Source organism: Diprion similis, chromosome 9 (assembly GCF_021155765.1).
Source record: "Diprion similis isolate iyDipSimi1 chromosome 9, iyDipSimi1.1, whole genome shotgun sequence".
NCBI lineage: Eukaryota > Metazoa > Arthropoda > Insecta > Hymenoptera > Diprionidae > Diprion > Diprion similis.
Genome location: NC_060113.1, coordinates 486870 through 507732, shown reverse-complemented (window position 1 = coordinate 507732; position 20863 = coordinate 486870). Strand labels below are relative to the sequence as shown.

The 20863-nt window shown below is 37.4% G+C and overlaps 5 protein-coding genes across 6 annotated transcripts; 3 read left to right on the top strand and 2 right to left on the bottom strand.

Annotated features, from left to right (window-relative positions):
* The first annotated feature begins 11 nt into the window (after positions 1-11).
* LOC124410583 (odorant receptor 13a-like) lies at positions 12-1004 on the top strand. The gene is made up of 4 exons (XM_046889066.1): positions 12-104; positions 172-279; positions 367-531; positions 659-1004. The coding sequence occupies exons 1-4, from the start codon at positions 75-77 to the stop codon at positions 713-715; spliced, it is 360 nt and encodes a 119-aa protein (XP_046745022.1). The 5' UTR covers positions 12-74; the 3' UTR covers positions 716-1004.
* Positions 999-7214, bottom strand: LOC124410552 (peroxisomal acyl-coenzyme A oxidase 3). Its single transcript, XM_046889017.1, has 12 exons — positions 7192-7214; positions 4606-4752; positions 4384-4530; positions 3569-3715; positions 3329-3476; positions 2932-3222; positions 2620-2783; positions 2264-2507; positions 1943-2176; positions 1648-1802; positions 1244-1537; positions 999-1139 (listed from the first exon to the last, which is right to left on the bottom strand). The coding sequence occupies exons 2-12, from the start codon at positions 4738-4740 to the stop codon at positions 1047-1049; spliced, it is 2052 nt and encodes a 683-aa protein (XP_046744973.1). The 5' UTR covers positions 4741-4752; positions 7192-7214; the 3' UTR covers positions 999-1046.
* A 1121-nt stretch (positions 7215-8335) lies between these two features.
* On the top strand, positions 8336-12976 carry LOC124410553 (ionotropic receptor 21a-like). 2 transcript variants are annotated; one of them, XM_046889019.1, is made up of 9 exons: positions 8336-8457; positions 8602-10246; positions 10335-10483; positions 10572-10880; positions 10954-11056; positions 11134-11420; positions 11556-11924; positions 12174-12561; positions 12651-12976. In XM_046889019.1, exons 2-9 carry the CDS (start codon positions 10112-10114, stop codon positions 12921-12923), a joined length of 2013 nt encoding a protein of 670 aa, XP_046744975.1. In that variant the 5' UTR covers positions 8336-8457; positions 8602-10111; the 3' UTR covers positions 12924-12976. The 2 variants fall into 2 exon arrangements, with proteins under 2 accessions (XP_046744975.1, XP_046744974.1); XM_046889018.1 differs by having other exon boundaries at positions 8336-8470.
* An 826-nt stretch (positions 12977-13802) lies between these two features.
* On the top strand, positions 13803-15112 carry LOC124410574 (RWD domain-containing protein 4). The gene is made up of 4 exons (XM_046889055.1): positions 13803-13956; positions 14175-14284; positions 14384-14579; positions 14648-15112. The coding sequence occupies exons 1-4, from the start codon at positions 13852-13854 to the stop codon at positions 14810-14812; spliced, it is 576 nt and encodes a 191-aa protein (XP_046745011.1). The 5' UTR covers positions 13803-13851; the 3' UTR covers positions 14813-15112.
* On the bottom strand, positions 15041-17722 carry LOC124410563 (RUS family member 1). The gene is made up of 9 exons (XM_046889039.1): positions 17567-17722; positions 17322-17482; positions 16996-17156; positions 16713-16905; positions 16480-16595; positions 16053-16249; positions 15699-15958; positions 15444-15630; positions 15041-15322 (listed from the first exon to the last, which is right to left on the bottom strand). The coding sequence occupies exons 1-9, from the start codon at positions 17637-17639 to the stop codon at positions 15180-15182; spliced, it is 1491 nt and encodes a 496-aa protein (XP_046744995.1). The 5' UTR covers positions 17640-17722; the 3' UTR covers positions 15041-15179.
* Between the last annotated feature and the right edge of the window lie 3141 nt (positions 17723-20863).

The following is a 20863-nucleotide window of genomic DNA, read 5'->3' as shown; positions in this document are numbered from 1 at the left end:
GCAGGCATAGCTACATTTTAGAACAAATATATAGTCCGATTATTTTCGGCCTTGGAGTTATCAGCACTTTAAGCATGTGCATGGTGATATTTCATGCAGTTGTTGTAAGTATACAAAGTAATGGCATGCTTTTATATTGTCAAGTTGGATTAACCCCATACTATATTGTAGACCAAAGGTGGGCACAGTGGAAATGTAGCATTGTTTACGGTGTACTTTTGCATGGAATTTTCCGAAGTACTATTATACTGCTGGTTCGGGAGTTCTCTAACTTTTGCGGTAAGTACAAGTCTTAACAGGACTATTACTTCTATTGGTAAATTGTAACAGTAAAAATATAGATGAAAAAAACTAGTGCTTTTCCAGAGCTTAGAAGTTGGATTGGCCCTGTACGATATAGATTGGTACAACGCTCACGAAGACAAAGAAGCTTTTCTTACCTGTGTGCACATTATGATGATCAGAATTCAAAATCCCATTAAACTTACTGCTCTCAAATTTGCCGATGTGTCCTTGACATTATTTACTAATGTGAGTAAAGATACGTACTATTTTACAATGAGTTATCTTGCAAAAATGTATTCTTCGTGATTTCTTTTCATCATACTTCATACCCAGGTATGTATTAATTGAGTTTTATTTACTTACTTTCTTCTAGATAATGAGTACAACAGCCTCGTACTTTGCACTTCTAAAAACTCTTTATACGAGTTAAAAATATCAGGTTATTATATTTATGCATAGCATTGCCTACAGAAAACTCTTCATACTGTTTTTTGGATTTTTAAGGATATCCTGTGAAAATTTACTATATAGATTAGATATCTTTGTCTACAATATCACTGTTTATGAAAAATCATGGAAAAATTCTATTACCACCTTTTATGTAACTTCATGTTAAATTAATATATTCAATAGTCAAACTACTTATAAAAAATTAAAGCACCCCAGACATTCAACTGTATAAAAATATTAAAATAGTTTAAAAATTGAATTATACGAATGTTAAAAGTAAATTCGCGTTACAAATATGTATCGGAAAACTCTTACAACTTTGCCTGCAAAATCTCTTTCCACCATGATGGTCGCTCAAGATTTTGCTTATCTTTCAAAATCCATTCTTCGATGTGCTTGTATATCTGCGAAAGATAACACAGCGATTAGGTTTAGAATAGATCTGCAAATTACGAGGTTGGCGAGAGAAATAGTCTGACTGCTGTGCAATGTGGAGATTTCGTCATACCTGACCATCAGACATGCCGAGTGCCGAATTGAGGATGAAGTCTGGCGGTGCGAGAACATCAGCAAGCGAAACAGCATCTACCAAGAGTTCCTTGCATTGCCAAATTATGCCGTCGCGTAACAAGATGTCAATTTGAGAATCCACTGCCGCATATCCACCTGCATATAGGTCGCCCAGTCTCCGTTCGAGCAAATAAGCTGCATATAGTGAGCATAATCTAGACAACACCTTTCGTTCCTCTGTGCTCCACTTAGGATCTTGCAGATATTCAACGAAGGCCTTTATTATGGCATGCTAAGGGAACGAAAGGTAATCAAAATGTTAATAAATCATGAAAAACGTTGATGTTTATTGACATTATTTCATTCGCTTTTTTGAGGAAACAATTGTTATTCATAACTTACTTCCCCATATACTAGTGACAAAGTCCGCGCGAAAAATGATTGGCTATTATTTCGCACCGAAAAAGAATTTTGTCCATTATTATTTAATTCTTTTACACGCTTCTGTGTCATTTCAAGATAATGGCAAACCAGCCACTTGAACGTTTTGAGTAGATCTATAACGAGAAAGATTTGTGTAAACATTAAGATTGATCCATTTTTGGACTCTTCAAGTTATCACTTCAAAGCGAATGTAAATGCTCAGTGGTTGCATGTCTACTATTATTATAAATAATCTGTATAAATGTATTCTCACTCTCAGGTTCCATTGTGTCTTCGATGGTAGTGCTAACATACTTTAGCTGCAGAATACTCTGAGCATCTGGTAGGAAGTCTATAGAGCCAAGCGGAGATAAAACAGGTTCATTTTTTTCAATAGATAATCTCTGATTTAGTAACCAGTTGCTAGCTTGTTGAATCAGAACGTTGTTCTCTCCTTCGTAAGTGCAGTTTGCATCATTATCATTCCTTAAATCGCCCAAGCGAGATGCTGCAAAAAAAGAATATTCGTGTATTTCATAATAGTTATTGAGTAAAAGGTAAAAAAAAAACAACGGCGTGAAACTACAAAGTTTACCTTTCAAATATCCATGGCCCCCACAGGATTCTCTACAATCCTGAATAGCGTCACGAGCAGTCCATGCAGAGAGAGGCTTTGTTGCAGAGGACAGCGCGTGAATCTCTAGACCCTCCGCAGCAAGGAGATCTCGGTCTTCTCCGCCTAGCATTTTTATTTGAAAAGCGTCTGTCTTACTGGAAAACTGGTACGAGAATATTCTTAAAGCAAAGGCAGCTGCTAAATGTGGAAAAAGTCGAAGTTGCTGGAACATGAATTCATTGAACATTGAATGTGGTGAACTCCGGGCTTACTATGCATAGTAGTTATTAAAACATGTATTAGAGCATAATGAAAACCCTAGTCATATGTGTTACCTGAATTTGGTATTCAATAACTGGCCATTCTTCCTCCTTGAGTGGTCCAAATTGTTTTCTTGCAGCTGAATACCTAATTGCAATAACTATTGCAACAGTTAGATATGCTGTGCACATGACGTTTATGTTTACCCTACCAACAGAAAGCGCCCCTAATGATGCTCCTGGAATTCAAATTGAAAAGACTGAGTGAAATCTAAAATTTTTGCATTCCATTCTCACAAGGTACTAAAAATTATAACAGGACGTAGAATAGAGGATCAACCACAAAATTTCTTTGAACATATCACAGACTTGTTGCAAATACCTTACCAAATCGTTTACTGGGATCTTTGAAAGCTGTGACATATTTTCCATCTTCCGTAACATCACCCATTCTATTTAAAAGATTTTCTCGTGGCATAATGTAGTTGGTAAATTGCACAAAACCGTTGTCTACTCCATTCAGACCAATTTTTTCACCAAGATCTCCAACTCTTACCCCTGGTAGCGGTTTTAAAGTGCGGACGTCACGTACAGGTACAATGAATGGATGTAGTCCATGATTTGTACCATCATGCATTACTAGTTGTGCATATACTATAGCATGCGTTGCTGATTTTCCTACATATCATAATTTAGTTACTACAGTTGTGCGATATTATTTGGACGATAGATGAGAATTACTGTTAATATTTCAATAATTTTGCAATACTTGCAAAGCCCTTACCGAGTCCACCAACCCAACACTTGGCAGCCTCAAAATCTGGGGAGTGAAGAACAAAACATTTCTTCTTGGGTTCGTAAGTAGCCCTTGTTCTTATACCCTTAGCATTTGTTCCATGAGATATTTCTGTCAAAGCAAAACATCCGAGTATCTGGAAAAATTGGAATTAAGATCAACAGCCTCTAGATCAATCCTTGATTGGATCCTGCTAGTTCTACTACCGACACAACGCATCACGCTCACCTTACCCTCTTGGAACTTTTCAAGAAATTCACTGTGTCGTTCACTTCCTAAAGCAAATATCACTCCAGGTACCATGCCGATGGAGATAGCACTTTTTACAGGTAGTGATCCATCATATTGAAACAGGGTATCGAGCCAAACAGCGTTCTGGTAAATGATTAAGGATTGTTTTATATCATTGTGGTCAAAATAAGCTTGAAGAACATATCTGCAAGTTTTGTTTTTTCAGTTGCCTCTATAGGAGGAGTTTGTTGAGTGACCTCTGTGGGTTAATTGTAAGTTTAAATGTTATAGGAGAGTAGTGGACTAAAAATACGTAGGTATCTCAAAAACCAAGCATTCTGTCAATCAGACTGTCCATTCATGGGAAACAACAATGTGATTTCCCATTAGCTTCAATTTCTTGAATCGAAAAACTTAACAAAGGTAGCAATTTATATACTGTCGTGATGTAAAAATGTTCGATGATTGTAACTAGAGTTATTCAAACCAATGCTATAGGTACATTAATTTACAATTTTTACTTTATAAAATTGAGTATTTTGCTTCTTGGATAAATTAGTGAAAAAGAAAATCGTCAACTAATTCCTTGTAAAGAAGTGGCCTTCAGATATAATCAATTTTAGGTATACATTTTTTGTTTGGATCCGGTTGCTGACCTGTTTACAATGCGAATCAGTTTGGCCTAGTCTACTCGAGCAGCTTACCTTGTTAGACCATATCTAGCTAGGGAAGTTTAAAAACTAAAATATGTAAAAGTGTCGCAACATTGTCCGAGTTTTGTATGTGATCTAATTTTCCTACATTGTACTCACAGGAACATCACCAGGAGCCTGTAGCAGATCGTCTTTGAGCATGGCAAGCATTTTCGCATGGCACATTCTACGCTGTGCATCCAAAGTCTGCGAGGTGACGTGAGGTTGAAAAAGTGGTGAGCTTTCCATATATGACCAGATTTTGTTCTAAAAGTTACGGACTATCAAGCTGTGTAAACAGTACGAATGAACAAGTATCTTTTTAAGTATTCAGAGATTTACCTTGTATTGCAACGCAGCCTCACCCTCAAACTTGATTTTTAGCGATTTCCAATCAAACGTGGCCTGCTGTCTATATCTGTGGAGAGGCCCCAGAGGCAGATCACGTATTAAACTTTTCACCTTCATGAGGTCCATTTTGCCTAATATCTGAAATTTTTGTTCATAATTACCACTGGTACTCCTGTACCGAATACTGGCTCAATTAAAACTTTGCATATTTAAAGCAGGTAAGCTTGAGTAATCCAAGCTTGTTAAATTGAAAAACTAGCATACTTATATAATTCATATTTATACTGTGTTTACAATTATAAAGCGTATAAATACGATTTCGATTCTGTGCGTAAAGTAATCGTTTTACCGACAGTACAGAAAAGTGCACTTTTACGTCCTAGTGCTAAAAAATGTACTTTTTAGTACATCATATATAATAAAAAAAAATTTTTAAACCATACTTTTGTATGGCCAAAGTATTTTTCTCCTCGCGTATTTGCTATATTCGTCTTTTATTGCAAACTTAGACTTGACGTAAAAAGGCCCTACTTTACCGCCTTAATAAACAATCTACTATTAGTTTGTTTAAAAGAGTTTTCGTAAAGTAGAATATTTAATTTTTCATAATATTCGATACAAACGAAAATGATTTTATTTTCATTTTACATTCGAAGAAATTCAAATCTTCAGCTAAGTTCCACAAATCTCACGGTTTATAAGCCAATTATGAAGTTAAGTGACAATTTGAACTTATATTTGGATCTCGCGTAATCTATCCCTGCAGTAAATTTCTACATAAAACATACAATTATACAAATATTCCTTCTAGCTTCTTGAAAGTAAATATTTTTTTTATCTCAAGTATGCGGTTTTACGTAGTGGATAAAACATAATTACGTTAACTTAGCGGAGTTAATTCTACTTCAACAAATTTTTTACTTTCAAGATTGGATGCGATTAGATAAGGCTTTTGATAGGTTTGTGGCTGTCAGTAAAATTAGCGATTTTGCTGAATTTTGCCGGATTTATTTATGTTTTGTATATGCTGTAAGATATATGCATCATGGTACGAATTTTACGAAATCGTAATAGTAAATTCATAGAATTCATGCCATGTTTTTATTTCTGCGTCAAATGAAAATTCATGGGGGAGTATTTTTGTTCAGAATTGCGTATATAATGGGGCTGTTGAACCCTTTCTCGCGTTTCAGATACGTGGTCTTCGATATTTGGAGACATAGTTATACGACAACGTCGAAACCGACAAGGGCACGTCCTTAAGAAAGGACTTAAGACTCCGATACAAACAATTGAGCGCTCAACCAATCATATGATTGATTTACACGTAAAATTCCCTAGTTAGTTTGAGATTTCAAATTTAACAAGTCGCGTAAAAATAATTAGTGCGCGATGCAAATGCATAATATTGTTGAAACTTGGTTCAAAAACCAAGCAATTCATATATTTACGCAAATATATTAATTACAATTAATAATCAAACTAGAAGCGTACTATCGCAGATGTTCTTGACTGCTATTATAAACCTCGCCAACTTCAAGCCTTCGGTGTTCGGTATTTGACCGCGATAATATGTATATCGATGAACATACGTACTTGTCCTTTTTCGCTTTCTGGCTTTTTTATCCGCCAGTTTCCTCTGATTTCGTTACGTTTTGTTGCCAGTTTTTACATTCAGTCTACTGCTAAATGGACGGTACAGGTTAGGGTAGAGTGGATGATTTTGCAATTATTCAAATGGACGGAGAAAAAATAGCTGACAATGAGTTGCGCGGGCCTTGCTGCAGATACAGTTGGTGCACTCGCGATCAAGTGCAGCCACGGACTGTTTCAAGGCCAGTTACTGATTACAAACGGTAGATTTGATGATCTCTGCAGATTCTTTTTCGGCTGCAAATTGTAGACTTTGTACCGATTTATCAACATCGCATATTGTATGTATGTACAAGATTGCTAGGAGTCCGGTTTGTAACGGGAATTGGTCGTAGACGTATAAAAACTTGTGGAGCCCGGCCGGAGTTACCTTTGAACAATCGCAGGAGTCGACCGACACAACAAATTGCAATACAGTTTGGCTTCGTACAAGTTATAATAACAAATCGCAATCGCTTGATTGTGAATACAAAGACGAATTTCATGCAAATTTCAATTGGCGAACCAATATATTAAAACACGGTCGAATGACTGCTTCATATACATATATATGCTCGTATACCTATATATGCATAAATGTATGCATATTTCTTCACGCATTAATACTTTCATAACTTGTCTACACGTGACGTTCACGACGTGACTCAAGGGATAAATTTTTCTAAACTTCATTTTATATCGTGACGTATTTTCCGTTTCGCAAATTCGCACAATAGGAAACTATGGAATTATAATATATTATTATATTATTGAGCCTAAATCACTAGCTCAGCGCTACTTTTGAAATGATGAATTATCTCTGGCAAGAATCTCGAACTTTATTCGATCCGTTCCTATATAGTGTAACGGAAGTGACCGATTAACGGAATCAAGAGATGCAAGAGATATCGATTTATTCAAATTAAAAACACAGTGCGTTCTAACCTTATGATATAAATACTATAATGCACAATAATGTATATTACATATAATTTCGAATGACTGCACGCGACTGCACCTTTTGTTTAACTAGCAGAAGTATCGTTGGTTTGTACGATACTATATAGCTTACCGTACCGTGCGTTATTTAATTTTACGTATTTGTAAATAATTTTTAAAGTGACAGTCACGCTGACCTGTCGAATGTGTTCGCATACACAATTAGTTGCTTAGCGTTTACTTGTACGAAATTTTTAAACATCGGACGGCAACGCAGAAATCGCTTATTACGTTACACAACCTACTAAAAATAGTCCTGTGATAAATCACATAACGTTATGACCGATTAGATTATATAATAAAATACATAACAAATCATGGAACATAATTAAAATCCGAAGATACATCCAAGTTTCGGTCATGTGATTTGTCGCAAAATAATTTTCACTGGCGTATGTGTATATAAATGATATTTCAAGATATTCGTATTAATTTACGATAAGATTATCAACAATATCCTTGAAATGTTTGTTGCACATCAATTATACAATTCAATACCAAATACAAGTGTCGCAGCTATCGCTATTTCCTTCATTGGCTTTCCCGCGTCTTTAGTCTTTCACTTTCGCTTTCAAATCTCCAATTCTTTTCGCGGCACATGGTCTCGACCAATTAGGGCGTTTCACGCCTCACACTTCAATGTTTGTTCATACATACATACGCTAGTATGCACTGCGTAAAGCATGTTTGCTTTGTGCTAGATCGTTTCGGCTAAACAGCTGTTGATAAATTTTCAAATAGACACGCGGGACAGTGAAACGAGGTGAGAAAATCATGGAATCTAATCACATTTAAATCGGCTGTTCTGCCTGGTAAACGAGTAAACGATATGTTTTATTTCAGTTCCTAACCTCGGACTTTCAACGTTTTCACCCCATAATTTCACCCTCATGTGTGTCAACTATATTTGACGTTCAAATTACATGTTTTACTTTGGAAGATGTAACAATATATTTCACCTACGAAGAACTAATTCAAGTATTCGAATGCCTGGTAGGTCAAAGTATAGCATATAGTTCCTAATTCTTCAAAACCGTCAGTCGCTATGAACAAGTAATAATTTCAGATAATTATGGTTCAGTGTTCGGCACCTGGATGTAATAATTCAACTACAAAAGGTTTTCTACTCAAGAGATTCCCTAGGGACCCAGAGCGAAGAACATTGTGGACGACGAACATTCAGAAAAGAAATTGGGAACCAACGAACAATTCGTATGTTTGCGAGGTCAGTTTAGTATACATTTAGTCGTAATAGATTATTCACATGCGGAGACAATTTGCCAGTCTTCTTTTTATTTGCTGTTATTTGATTTTAACGGCAAGTGACTTAACTTTTAAAGCCGAAACACTTTCCAGGTTCATTTTGATGAAGATCAGTGGGAATCAAAGCGTTTGGATCGGTTGAAATGGAATGCAGTTCCAACAATATTTGAAAAGCCTCTGAAATACACTAAGAGAAAGGAGCGAAACCTGCCGAGAGTACCGATGCCAATTCAACCAAATTTGTCCTACAGCTTTAGCAAGGAACCTCCTCCGCTGGTTTATTTTATGGAAATGCCACATTTCGTCACAGACATGAACGATTCTACAGCTGTAACAACAGAAATCAAAGTTGAGTCTGTTTTAACCTCCGACAGTGAGGTTGATACGAAAGAAGAAGAAGTGTACAAACTTGCATCTGATAGTCAGGAAGATAGCGAAAAAGATGCAGTTATTGCAGAGCTTAGAAAAGAAATAGCAGAAAAGGATATGTGCATATTGAAATATGAGAAAATTATATGCCAAATGAATTCACACCTTGAGAAGTTAAAGGGGCGACTTAAATTTTGGAAAGACCTTAGCGAGCGGGATAAGTGCTGTCTAAAAAGAGGGGAGAATATCCGTAAACTGTGTCATAGCTAGATTACAGAATCACCATATGGTATTAACTTTAAATGCAGCTACATGGACAATTCGTTTTCGAATTATGTAACTGACTTGAAAATTTTTTACCAAATTAGGTAACTACCAATACGGTTTTCTTTTTTGGATCATAGCATGTTTGATGTGAAAGATCAACTAACGTTGACAATATCAATCACAAGTGAGCTATAGAATCTGAATATCTTATGAAGCTTAGATGGTAGTTAGCGGTTAAGTTATTGATATTGGGCAGAGAAAACGATCGAATTCTGTCCACAGTTTGCAACTCAATCGAATGTAAAGTTCTGTTATGTTTGTTAACAGATATCATCACAATTCCTAACACAGGCAAAAATTGCTATTACTACACGGATAGATAGATGGATAGATAAATTAGGTTTTAGGTAGATAGATAGGATTAGATAATAAAAAGTATCCGTAATTTCGTAGTGAATCTGGATCTACTTTAATTAGCTCTGAGCACCATCAATGCCATCCAATTTATTATTCGTTACTATTACAGTCCAAAGCCTGGTTTTTCGTGACCTTTAATTTTATTTACATAATTGAATAGAATCGAATTGCTACGCTAATTGGACTATCACTTATTCATCACCCATAGAGATGGTGGCTCTGTTGGTTCAGAAGACGAGAATGTTTAGGATTTATCGCGATTCAAACCAGGAGAATGTTTTCCGTGGCTTTCATTTGAATTCCTTTTTATTCCGATATTTATCAGTCTTATTATGCTTTGCATTCTAATTCTTGTTTACTTGATTTCTGCTGTACATGCGAGGTATGTAAGGTCAAATATATGTCTTTGAATGTGAATAGAATAACATACGTACTTGATGACAATTGTACTTAGGCGATTTCCTTCTATTCTATAATACAGCCTACTTGATTGATTAATTTGTTCAGCTATTTGTCGAGCGAGCAGAATTACGAAGGAGGAAAGTCTCTGATGGCAGTTATTGAATCTGTGGCTAAAGGGGTTTTGCTCCGAAATCACTGTGTTAATTTTATCGTTGATAAGTACTATCATCAAATTTTAAATCTTCATTGGAACAAGAGGTTCAGCTATGTGTCAGTCTATATGGTAAGGTAACATGTGATGAACTCATTCTCAGTACAGCATGTGTAATCTTGCACTATTTTATTTCATTGCATCATCATGTTGTGCCTAGATCGTCGTTAGAGAAAATGATGACTTTTTCCCACCCAAACGGAGATTTCACGAAGTTCTTCGAGCCAGCAAAGCAACTGATTGCAGTGCGTACATAATTCTTAATACAAATGGGCTACAAGTATCCCGTATGCTTCAATATGTCGAGAAGTAAGGAGAAAATGTAGACTTACATCTAAGTTGATTTACTTCAATGATTGATCATTTGAAAGATTCATTTCATTGCTTTGTTCTTAAGGGAACGTCTTATTAACACCCGTGGAGACGTGATACTTCTGCATGATTATCGTTTATTCAACTCCAGCACAAATTATATTTGGAATAGGATAGTGAACGTAATATTTATTCGTCTTTATAATTCTGCTAAACGACGCTCGGGAGAACAAGCTTTTCCTGAATGGTTTGACCTTAATACGGTACCATTACCATACCAGAGCGAAGGTGATCTAGAACTGCAATATATTGATACTTGGTATCGTGGAAGGTTTCGATACAAGAATGAACATTATCCTGACAAAAGTAGAAACCTCCTCAATCAGTCGCTCAGGTTTGTACTTGCAGTTCGGTATCCAAAGAAAATTGGTTAATTCAAGCACATACATTCAGTCTTATTTCTGTAGGGTGCCTATATTTCCTCACATTCCAGCAGTCAGTGAAAAACTGAAAATATCTCGTGAGGGAAACCTCGTTGACGGTTCCGCGGCATTTGGCATTGAGGTTGAGGTTGTTATTTATTATCTCTGAAAAAATACAAATCATTAAAAAAATTTCCATCTCAATGATTTTCAATGTGTTTTCAGCTGATAAAAATTCTTGCCAAGGCTTTGAACTTTTGGCCTATGGTGTATGTTCCATCTAATGTGAATAATGAAAAATGGGGAACTGCTGAAGGGAACGGAAATTTCACAGGCCTCTTTGGCGAGGCAGTTTCTGGCAATACTCCATTTCTACTTGGTGATATCCACTATACTACTAATCATTTGGAACTGTTTGACTTATCTGTGCCTTACAATACCGAGTGTCTCACATTTCTCACACCCGAATCATTGAATGATAATTCCTGGAAAATACTCATCATGCCTTTCAAGTACGTTTGATTGTCAACAGATTTCTGAATTAGACAATGACTTTTTAAGGCTTCTCAAGAGAAATTTTACTTGCATTATGGACTAAAAATTGCTGAAGTAAAGAGCAAATCAAAAAGTTTCTTTATTATTCCTAGGATGTACATGTGGTTGTCCGTCTTGATGGCCCTCTTCTTAGGAGGATTAATATTTTACCAATTCGCTCAAAGTTATAAACGAACTCTCCACTTATACAAAGAGAAAATCACATCTGAAAATATTAGTACATTACAAGTTGTGAAACGACACAAAAACACAACGGGTTTGTTACTGAGTCTGTACCCGTACACAGAATTTCAAAATAGCATACTGTATACTTATGGGATGCTGCTCTCTGTCTCGTTACCTCGCCTTCCCAATGCTTGGGCTCTCCGGGTGTTTATAGGATGGTGGTGGCTTTACAGCATTCTAGTTGCTGTAGCTTATCGTGCCAGCATGACAGCCATTCTTGCAAATCCTATGAGCAGGTGAAATTTTACCTAAACAATAACTAGTTCTTACACAGAAAGTTTTTTGTGAAGCTGACCATTCTATGACTGTAGTCATTTCCGCATAGGCGCACACCGCCCAAGTGAGGCTTGATTTTACAGAGATTGGTTGTCTGACCGAGCCAGACGTACAGGGTGTGCGCTTATAAGTAACCTGCTACGGTTGTAAAGTGATTGGATTAACAGAAAACTCTCAATATGCTTAAACTTGTTTTTGAATGATTTCAGAGTAACAATAGATACTCTAAGTCAGTTAGCAAGCAGTCAAATTGCCGTAGGTGGATGGAGTGAGGAAATGAAAGAGTTTTTTCTGTCTTCTCTCGATACCGACTCTCAAGAAGTTGGTAACAAGTTCGAGGTAATAAACCAGGATGATGAAGCTATTGCACGAGTTGCTGCTGGAAAATTTGCCTATTATGAAAATAAATATTTCCTACGTCACGCTCGTGCAAAAAGACAGATAGTGGAAGAAGCACAGAAGCTGAATGCAACCAAGCATCACGAAACAGTCACCATTGATCGAAACCTCCACATAATGTCCGAATGCGTTATTCACATGCCTATTTCCATTGGTCTCGATAGAAACTCTCCGCTCAAACAGCATGTAGATCTTGTGGCAAGTATACGACTGACTGTCTCAAACAAGTCCACATGACTAGGATCAAAATTCGTGTGTTGTGGTAATTTTTTTTTACTTCGCATTAGATACGACGCGTCACAGAAACTGGCTTAATACAAAAATGGCTCAGCGATACAATGGAGTGGACCGTCAATGCAGAAAGACCACAGGAGAGTAGTTCCTCAAAAGGACTGATAAACCTTCGTAAGCTATACGGAGCATTGCTTGCTCTTGGAATTGGCTATGTTGCTAGTTTCATTGCATTAGTGGGTGAGATTTACTATTGGAAATATATCGTACAGCGACATCCTACTTACGACAAGTATTACTTGGATTTGTACTACAAACCGAACAAGTAGTTAAACGCTCTTGACACGAGCCAGAGAGCTTCATTTAAGATTATTCCAATAAAGTACGAGTATAATGAAAAGATGTACCCTATGGGTAGCTATGTAGAAATTCACATGTTGTATTATACGTACGTCCATTTGGTACTGACCTACTGAATTTGAAATTCACTTGTGTGTTTGTTTATTGCATTGTATGAAGAACATTCAGTCAACACTTATTTTCAAAAATGTTTTAGCCATTCGAGTTTGAATTTGGCGGCATTGAAGGAAGCACAAATTGCACGAGGACGCCACCTTTCGAAAAATACAGAACTGAAAGACTCATATGATTGGTCAATATTAAATGTTAAAAAATCAGCCTTTCGGCAGCTTCTTTCATATCTTTCGTTTTCGAAAGGTGGCAAATAAAATGCACCCATACAGACTACTGCGATCTACCAATGGCGGAGGGCATATTTTCCAATATTTCCTGCCAAGACGAGTAGTCCATGCTCTATGCCTATGTAGAAACCTTTGGTAGAAGGTAGAAACTATGCACGAAACTTCAGTTTGGCACATCCTCGTTGGGGAACCGTACATCATACGGAAAAATAAGAAGCTTCAGTCATATGTATACATGTGTTGGCGATAGTTAGTGTGGTTAGTCGCGTCGAGCCGTGTATCTCGGAGTATTACCGATGCCGCTGGAGCCGTACACAGTAGCTTGAAACCCCTTCCCGTCGTCCCGATTACTCCCGATTAACCTTGTGCCCACTCGTGCCTATTGCGCCCTCATTGGGACGTAGTCGGAGACCGATATCTGATAGTTTCACGAAAATATATCGTCTTAATCGCTTCTTCATGGTGGTAGTCTAACCTAACCTAACTTAACCTTCCAACTGACGTTTTGATGAGAATTCTAGTCTGTTAAGATTATATTTGGTGCTTAAATTTTGAAATGAGTGATGCTGAGCTGCAGGAAGAAGAAAGAGAAGTCCTACTTTCAATTTATGACGGTGATGCTGCATTCAAACAGCTCAGCCCTACGACATACCAGTACAAGGTAAAATACGAACATACATACATACGTTGACACGCTTACCAGTTCTTTCATTACTTCGTCTATGCAATAATACACCAAATTAATATGGGTGGGCAAAACTTTTTTCCGCAAAATTGGGAACACGTGAACATTTGGAATATTCCGATGCCTAGATAGGTTCGCTCTGTAGTAGGAATAGCTACAGCGATAATTGTTACAATTGTGCGATTGGTTTTCAGTACGGGGAAAATGATGATGTGAAATCATTTTTGCTGGAAATAACCTGGGGACCCAATTATCCGACGGAGAAACCAATTATCAATATGAACACATTTTACAACAAACATGTGTAAGTTGTATCACAAAATGATTAATCTATATATGTACCTCGGATATATTTAGTTGTATTGCTACGATTGACAATAAAAAATAATTGGGAATACTACAGTGTGCAAGGTGTGAAGGATAAAGTAGCCGCATATGTTGATGCTGAGGCAGAGCAATGGTTGGGATCTGCAATGACGTACACATTGTTCCAATCTGTCCAGGAAAACCTAGCAGAGTTAATCATAGATCAACCAGACTCTATAGAAGAAATTGAATCGGATGTCAACAAGATCTCAATCACAGATGAAAACATTCAGGTATATATTCCTTGACTTAGTGGGTCAATAGTTATTCTTTCAATGTAATTAATTTCATTCCGATACAGGATGAGTCATCGAAAAAAGTAAAAAAAGAACAGCTCACCAAGGCACAAAAACGACGACAATGGAATCGAGCAGATGGTAAAGGAGAAAAGCCCAGAGGATGGGACTGGATGGATATAGTGAAACACTTGTCTCAAACTGGTTCCAAGCAAGAATGCGAATCTTAGCACATACTCTCAGTCATTTGTATAGCTAAATTTTCTGACCGACTATATTTTTATAAATTTCCAGCCATGAACACGTTTCAAGAATGAACAAAATACTTGTTCTTGAAACGTGTTTTCATAAATTTGCAAAAATAATTATCATCTATTAACTGATCAAAATAAGAGTGCAATGCATATAGAAAACAACAAAACTGGATTGTTCAAAGCATGTGAGAATGATCAACAATATTGTATTGAAAACTTTTAATTAGTCGGTACAATACAATACAGTTGATGTTACAATATAACATGTACTCGTACGATGGTGCGTTTTTAGTAACATTGAAGTACATTGGGGTTAACGTGGTTCAGTACAATTATTTTTGAACTATTCATTTGCATTCTGTACTTCTTCATAATTTGTAAGTCCTGAGAGTTTAGAATTTTTCGACTTTGGGTCTTTATCTTCGTGGTGGTTCCAAATACCTCGCCATTGTCCCACAGGTAGCAAGTTTACCTCTGTCAGCCAGACTTAAGGAAACACAAAAATTAACACGAAGGTGAATGCATATCTCGATTGTTAATCACATTTGAGTTAAGTGTAATTTCAAATAGTTAGATAAAGAACTAATGGTACTAATATTCAACACACCACTTTGTTTTAGTGCCTCTTCAAAAAGTCGAAACTCCTTGGTGATAATATCGTTTGTGGCCAAAATTATTTCCCCTGGAATGCTCGAAAGCGTTCTATTACTGAGAGATGGATACTTTTTACTCAGGATGTACAACCGCATCAGAGGATAGGAGGGTGCATGCGATCTCCCTTTCAGTAAGATGTCCTATAATTATTAAAATCAGTTTCGTGCAATCATTAGAAAGAAATTCGATTTTTAAGAAGTAGACTTACAATCGGCCATCTGAGGGTCATACAAATAACAAGACTGCATAGACATGCGTGAAAATAAGCTTGCAGCAAGTCAGAGGGTGCTGCATTTCTTGCGATAGGAATGAAAATAGTTTTTCGCTTTACGTCCATCACAATAAGGTACTTTCGATTTTGAAAAAGATTTGATAGAAGCCGGACTTCATCAGGCTTGATCGCATCATTTTGAAAAACACTTTCTAACGAGACGCCGATTTTGACACCAAAGCCAAACATATCTTTTGCTGGAATAAGAATAAACGAAAAGAAAAATGAGGGTTGGATTCACACTGAATTCTCATACGAAAAATCTACAATATGAATAATGTTAATACCTACACACATTTCGACCAAGTACTACAGATTCGGATCGATTAACTTCAATGGGGTTGGGTATACTTTGAGTGGTGAGGAAGCTCCTCAATATCAATGCCAGGCGATCCTCATTTAGCGAGTTCAAACGTAGTGCTTTCACTGCACGGTAATTGGCGTACATATGCACTGTCGCCAGCAATACAAATAATTCCATTACATATCTGTATGTGGATCATCTTGAGCTGTTACTTTTCATTTTTCTAACATAACGATATCAAGGAAGTATGTACATGCGTCTAATGAAACTGGCTAGGAATTATAGCCCATTATGAAAGCTGTACATACCAACTTGGTATGGATTTAGCATGTCTTCTGTGTTGGTTAGGAATGGAAACTTTTACAACACCAATTTATTGTTAAAACAAATGTCTCGACGTGTTTCATAACTCACCTCCCGTCACCAATGTTAGATAGTATCAAAATCCCCACAAACGACGCGATTAAATTAACAAATGTTTCCTGACTTCCGTCTTTGGCTGAAACATCAGCCAAATTGTTTTGTAAAGCCTGCAAAGAAGAACTCACCGGGTTACCAAACGGAAAATTCGTCTAATCAATAAAAATCAGTAAGTCATAATCGGAGTTTTGCTTTGCAATGTTGAAGTAGTTTTACTACTTAAATACCTGATGTTGGGTCAACGCGGCTCTAGTTGCCGAGCCAGCGACACCAACGACAGATTTCAACGCTGTAGAAATGCATAAAATCATTAAGGAATAGTTTGAAAGATAAGGAAGAGTCAGTTCTATGCCCATCGCACAATCGTTGAGAATGTCTGCGCACAAGCGCCATTTTTTGCATTGTGCGTCGAGCCCGTGTCTGAAAAAAAAATATGTTAGGAGAGGCTATATATTGGAGTTTGATACAATATTATCGTAGCTATTTCAAGTACAATTATAATCCGATTACCCGTTCCACCAGGCAAATACAATCCGACCAACCATCCCAGTGCCGTCTTTCAAAATCCAAGTTATTGCTGCAGCCAATGCGCTAGCCGAAGAATTCCCGACACCTACCCCTTGCATAATTGAGTGAGTAGTCAGAGTTCCCATTATAGTGCTAGCGAATGCCTGGAATGAAAGTATAATAGACTTGCCTAATGTCACAGAAGCTATACATGTCTTGAATTTCTTTACTCTACCAAATCCAGTAAAAAGCTTTTTTTCACTCATTTTTCAACACTATTGCCATTCTTTTCGGCAGATAAAAATTTTGCAAGTGTAGTAAACAAGCACCTGAACAGTGTCCCATATTTGATATGGAACGTAATCCGAATGTACACTATCCGGGTATCCCGCGGGTAAGAAGACCTCCTTGAAAAACGTCAAGATCAATCTTCCGTAAGTTTTTGATTTTGATTGCAAGTGCGGCTCCACTTTAGTTATTGTTAGATCATCTAGTATTACAAAGAATTATTTAGGTTAGCAGAAATAGGAAATCGGCAGTACGCTGTAAAACATGTTAGCTTGGCTAAATTCACCTGTGGAGTTTACAAAAATGATCTCCCTCCCGCTGTCACCATATGTCTCCTTGAATAATATTTCGCGCTGCATTGCTCGCTATATCTATTTTCCACGTCGCTGCGCTCACTGAAATAAGCATGTAAGTTAAGAATACTGGACACGCACAGAGCATAAATATTGGGAGTGGGAGTAAAGGCCGAGCGGAATACAGAAGCCATAGCACATGCGCATTATTCGTTGGGCTTTTCATGTAAGTAAATGCAATGGTTTCGACGTTATTTACGAGCTACAGCAAGCAATCGTCTAGAGCTATCCTGGGTAGTTTCTAGAGTGATCCAGAGATGGCATTCTCTCCGCAATCTCTCGTATTTTTTTCAAATAATAATTATAATAATTAATGTTTTTTTAAATGGTATAATGTGTAACACGCTGGCAAACTCGGGTCTATTCGCGCCGAGCGTAAGTTTGCAATATGAGTCGTAGGTGAGCCGAAGGAAAAACCGTTGCCCCCTATTTGCGCACGATTCTTTACATAACAAGAGTACGTTACGCGGTTTTTTACGAAGAAAGAAATTGAGGTTAGGGTCGCGTAATATCAGATTTGTTTTGCCAGCCCCCCTGCGCGCAGTACAGAAAAGACCATTTTCAACTTCTAAGACTTAACAGTCGTTGGTCTAGTGATGTGATATCTATTTACGCGCATATTTGCATGTATGTTCAAAATACCGCAATAGCATTGGGAGATTTCCACACAAATCTAAAATCTGATTAGTCTGATATGTAGTGGGGGAGTGTAATACGATTGGTAATAAATTTGAAGCCTATAATTTTCGTGATCTGTACGGGTGCGTTTAATTCGTTCAGTTCCAACGAAAGGAGGCAATGATTTTGACTCGATTAAATACTACTTTATTAGGGAAAATTATTACATGAAGGGGTCGCACGCAATCATTAAAGAGAGCTTTCTAAAGTAATTTCATTAAAACGTTCCGTTAAATATGACGAATTAGATCATTTTACGTCGGTGTCAGCTGACCATGAGTCGAATCAGTCAAATGGAAAAGGCTGCACGAGAGCAATTAATTGACTCTCCTCGATACAGCACGGTAAAAAAACAACGTAAATTTCAGTGGGAGTGTCGACTTCCCGTTTAATACACGTATAGTTGTGAATAACTATTCCCACTATTACAAGTTTGTGATGAATTTCTGTCGAGTCTTTAATAATGAATACGAAATCAGCCTTTTCTTAAAAATCGTCCGTTTCCTTCACCGGCTGGACCTTCCGGAGCGTGTATTTCCCAGAATAGTGTCGATAAATTGAAAATAATGTCATTCAGATCCTCTATGCAGGCGTCAAGGTGCTTTTTTACGTCAACAATGTCGCTTTTCCTCTTGTCTAACTGTTCGCTGACCGGTTTGTTGCGCTGATCTTCTCCGTGTTTCTCGGTATATCCTTTGCCGGATATCCGCTTTTTGGTCAAAGATCTTCGCACGCTATTGGTAAACAATTTAAAATTTAACCGATTTCTCTTTCCATTTGAAACTTCAGATTCCTTGCTCGTCGCCGTTCTCTCGTCTGCGCCTACGTTCGATTCATTATACGCATTCACTCCTTCCTGTTTCAAATCGTCTCCGTGCTCATTATTGAATATTTCTATTGACTTTTCACTATCTTTAGTCGCTTCGGATTTACCCACTAAATTATTTCTGTACTTGATTGATTTACGTGTTTTTGAAGTATTGCTTTTACGATCGTAGTCGTCCTCGTCTGGTCTTAACGGGCTTCTCTTGTTCACGTATATTGCTTTTCCCGCGTTTTTTGCAGTTACGCCACGCTTTTTTTCACCTTTCGTTCGTTTCTTTGGCAAATCCACTGCACTTGACTTTTCCAATTCTTGAAACACTTTATCATTGTTTTCTGTCATCCTTTTCCCCATACGGCTAACGTCGACATTCGTTCCATTAATATTGAAATCGTATTTTGGATTATAATTTTTCTTCGTCGAATATTTCTCAGTCGCCGGGTATGGCTTTTTCCTCAGTTCCTCATAATAATACGTGACAGAATTAGTAATTTCACCACGCGGTGTGTCCGGAACTTTTACCTCGGCATTATTTTTCCCCGAATTACTATCTTTTTCACTACTACCCGAAAGTCTTCTACTTTGTTGAATCTCTTTGGATCGCCATTTGAATAGACTAATTATCTCGCTCCGTATGCGATTGGAGAATTTTTTCTTTGGCAGAGTTTGAACGCCCCGAGATATACGTTTTCTAACACGTTTCGTGTAACATTTCATTTTCAAGCGTTTACTCGGCTTTGTAATTTGCTCCGTCTGCATAGACTGTCTCCCCTTACGTGGACGCGTTTTTCTTTCCTCCCCTTTTCCAGCGCTTGAATTCTCGTTAAGTAAACAATTTTCCAAAGTGTTTATCCTTACATTGCTCACGCTCGTATCGCACTTCTTATCATATTCAGTTATTTTCAACGCCCGTTTTTGCCTCCGTTTAATAATTGCAGTCTTCGCCACAGCGGTTCTTCTGCTCTTTGCGTTCCGGCGAACGAGCTTACCATTTTCCGGTATTGCTTCGCCGGCAGCTACGACCGGACGTCGTTTTTTGCTCTTGGATTCTTCATTTTCTACTCTGAATGGGCTCGCTGATCTCGACCTGTTCTGAACACCGGCAACGTAAACGCGTTCGTATTCAGTTCGAGTTTCGAATTTTACTGGAAAACTCTTGTCTGTTTCCTGGGATCTCCTCTCGAAAATAGATAGGGACGAAATTTTCTTAATACATTTACGTCCCAGGTTTCTTGCGTTTCGTTTCTTCTTCGGCAGCGGCAATCTGTATAATCATCATTATATAACTCTTATCAATCATTCCTCGATCTCTTCTTCGAGCATAGCCTTAATATGTCTCCTCCACTGTTTAATATGTTGACAATGATTACCCCAACGGGCTGTTGTTTCCAATCAGCACTGATGGACGAGGAATTAACGAAATTGAACCAAAATCTCTTAGTTCCAGAACTTCTTTTCGCAGGAGATGTATTTTCTCGTTCAAATTAGCTACGATCCCGGCCACATTGGCTAGTGTTACGTCATCTACGTTTAGCAAATCGCCATTCATCGTTTCGTGGTTGATACATTTCGCAGAACTGTATCTCGGGTCACCCATTCTTGCCGAAGAACTCATTCCAAAACTCTCCCGTTTTTTCATTCCATTAAATTGATTCTTCGATCTACATTACTATCATCGAAAGTCATTCAATATTTTTACTTGACTCATACAAAGTTTACTTAAATTTTC

Excerpts from the sequence above, each read along its gene's own strand:
- LOC124410563 (XM_046889039.1), bottom strand. The coding sequence starts at position 17,639 with ATGCAGCGCGAAATATTATTCAAGGAGACATATGGTGACAGCGGGAGG. Across the intron at positions 17,157-17,321 it reads AAATATGGGACACTGTTCAG|GCATTCGCTAGCACTATAAT; the intron begins GTGCTTGTTTAC and ends CTTTCATTCCAG. Across the intron at positions 15,959-16,052 it reads AGTACTTGGTCGAAATGTGT|CAAAAGATATGTTTGGCTTT; the intron begins GTAGGTATTAAC and ends TTCTTATTCCAG.
- LOC124410574 (XM_046889055.1), top strand. The coding sequence starts at position 13,852 with ATGAGTGATGCTGAGCTGCAGGAAGAAGAAAGAGAAGTCCTACTTTCA. Across the intron at positions 13,957-14,174 it reads CTACGACATACCAGTACAAG|TACGGGGAAAATGATGATGT; the intron begins GTAAAATACGAA and ends ATTGGTTTTCAG. Across the intron at positions 14,285-14,383 it reads ACATTTTACAACAAACATGT|TGTGCAAGGTGTGAAGGATA; the intron begins GTAAGTTGTATC and ends GGAATACTACAG.
- LOC124410583 (XM_046889066.1), top strand. The coding sequence starts at position 75 with ATGTGCATGGTGATATTTCATGCAGTTGTT. Across the intron at positions 280-366 it reads GGAGTTCTCTAACTTTTGCG|AGCTTAGAAGTTGGATTGGC; the intron begins GTAAGTACAAGT and ends GTGCTTTTCCAG. Across the intron at positions 532-658 it reads CCTTGACATTATTTACTAAT|ATAATGAGTACAACAGCCTC; the intron begins GTGAGTAAAGAT and ends ACTTTCTTCTAG.
- LOC124410553 (XM_046889019.1), top strand. The coding sequence starts at position 10,112 with ATGGCAGTTATTGAATCTGTGGCTAAAGGGGTTTTGCTCCGAAATCAC. Across the intron at positions 11,057-11,133 it reads CATTTGGCATTGAGGTTGAG|CTGATAAAAATTCTTGCCAA; the intron begins GTTGTTATTTAT and ends ATGTGTTTTCAG. Across the intron at positions 11,421-11,555 it reads ATACTCATCATGCCTTTCAA|GATGTACATGTGGTTGTCCG; the intron begins GTACGTTTGATT and ends TATTATTCCTAG.
- LOC124410552 (XM_046889017.1), bottom strand. The coding sequence starts at position 4,740 with ATGGACCTCATGAAGGTGAAAAGTTTAATACGTGATCTGCCTCTGGGG. Across the intron at positions 3,477-3,568 it reads AAAAGTTCCAAGAGGGTAAG|ATACTCGGATGTTTTGCTTT; the intron begins GTGAGCGTGATG and ends CAATTTTTCCAG. Across the intron at positions 1,140-1,243 it reads TCGGCATGTCTGATGGTCAG|ATATACAAGCACATCGAAGA; the intron begins GTATGACGAAAT and ends TATCTTTCGCAG.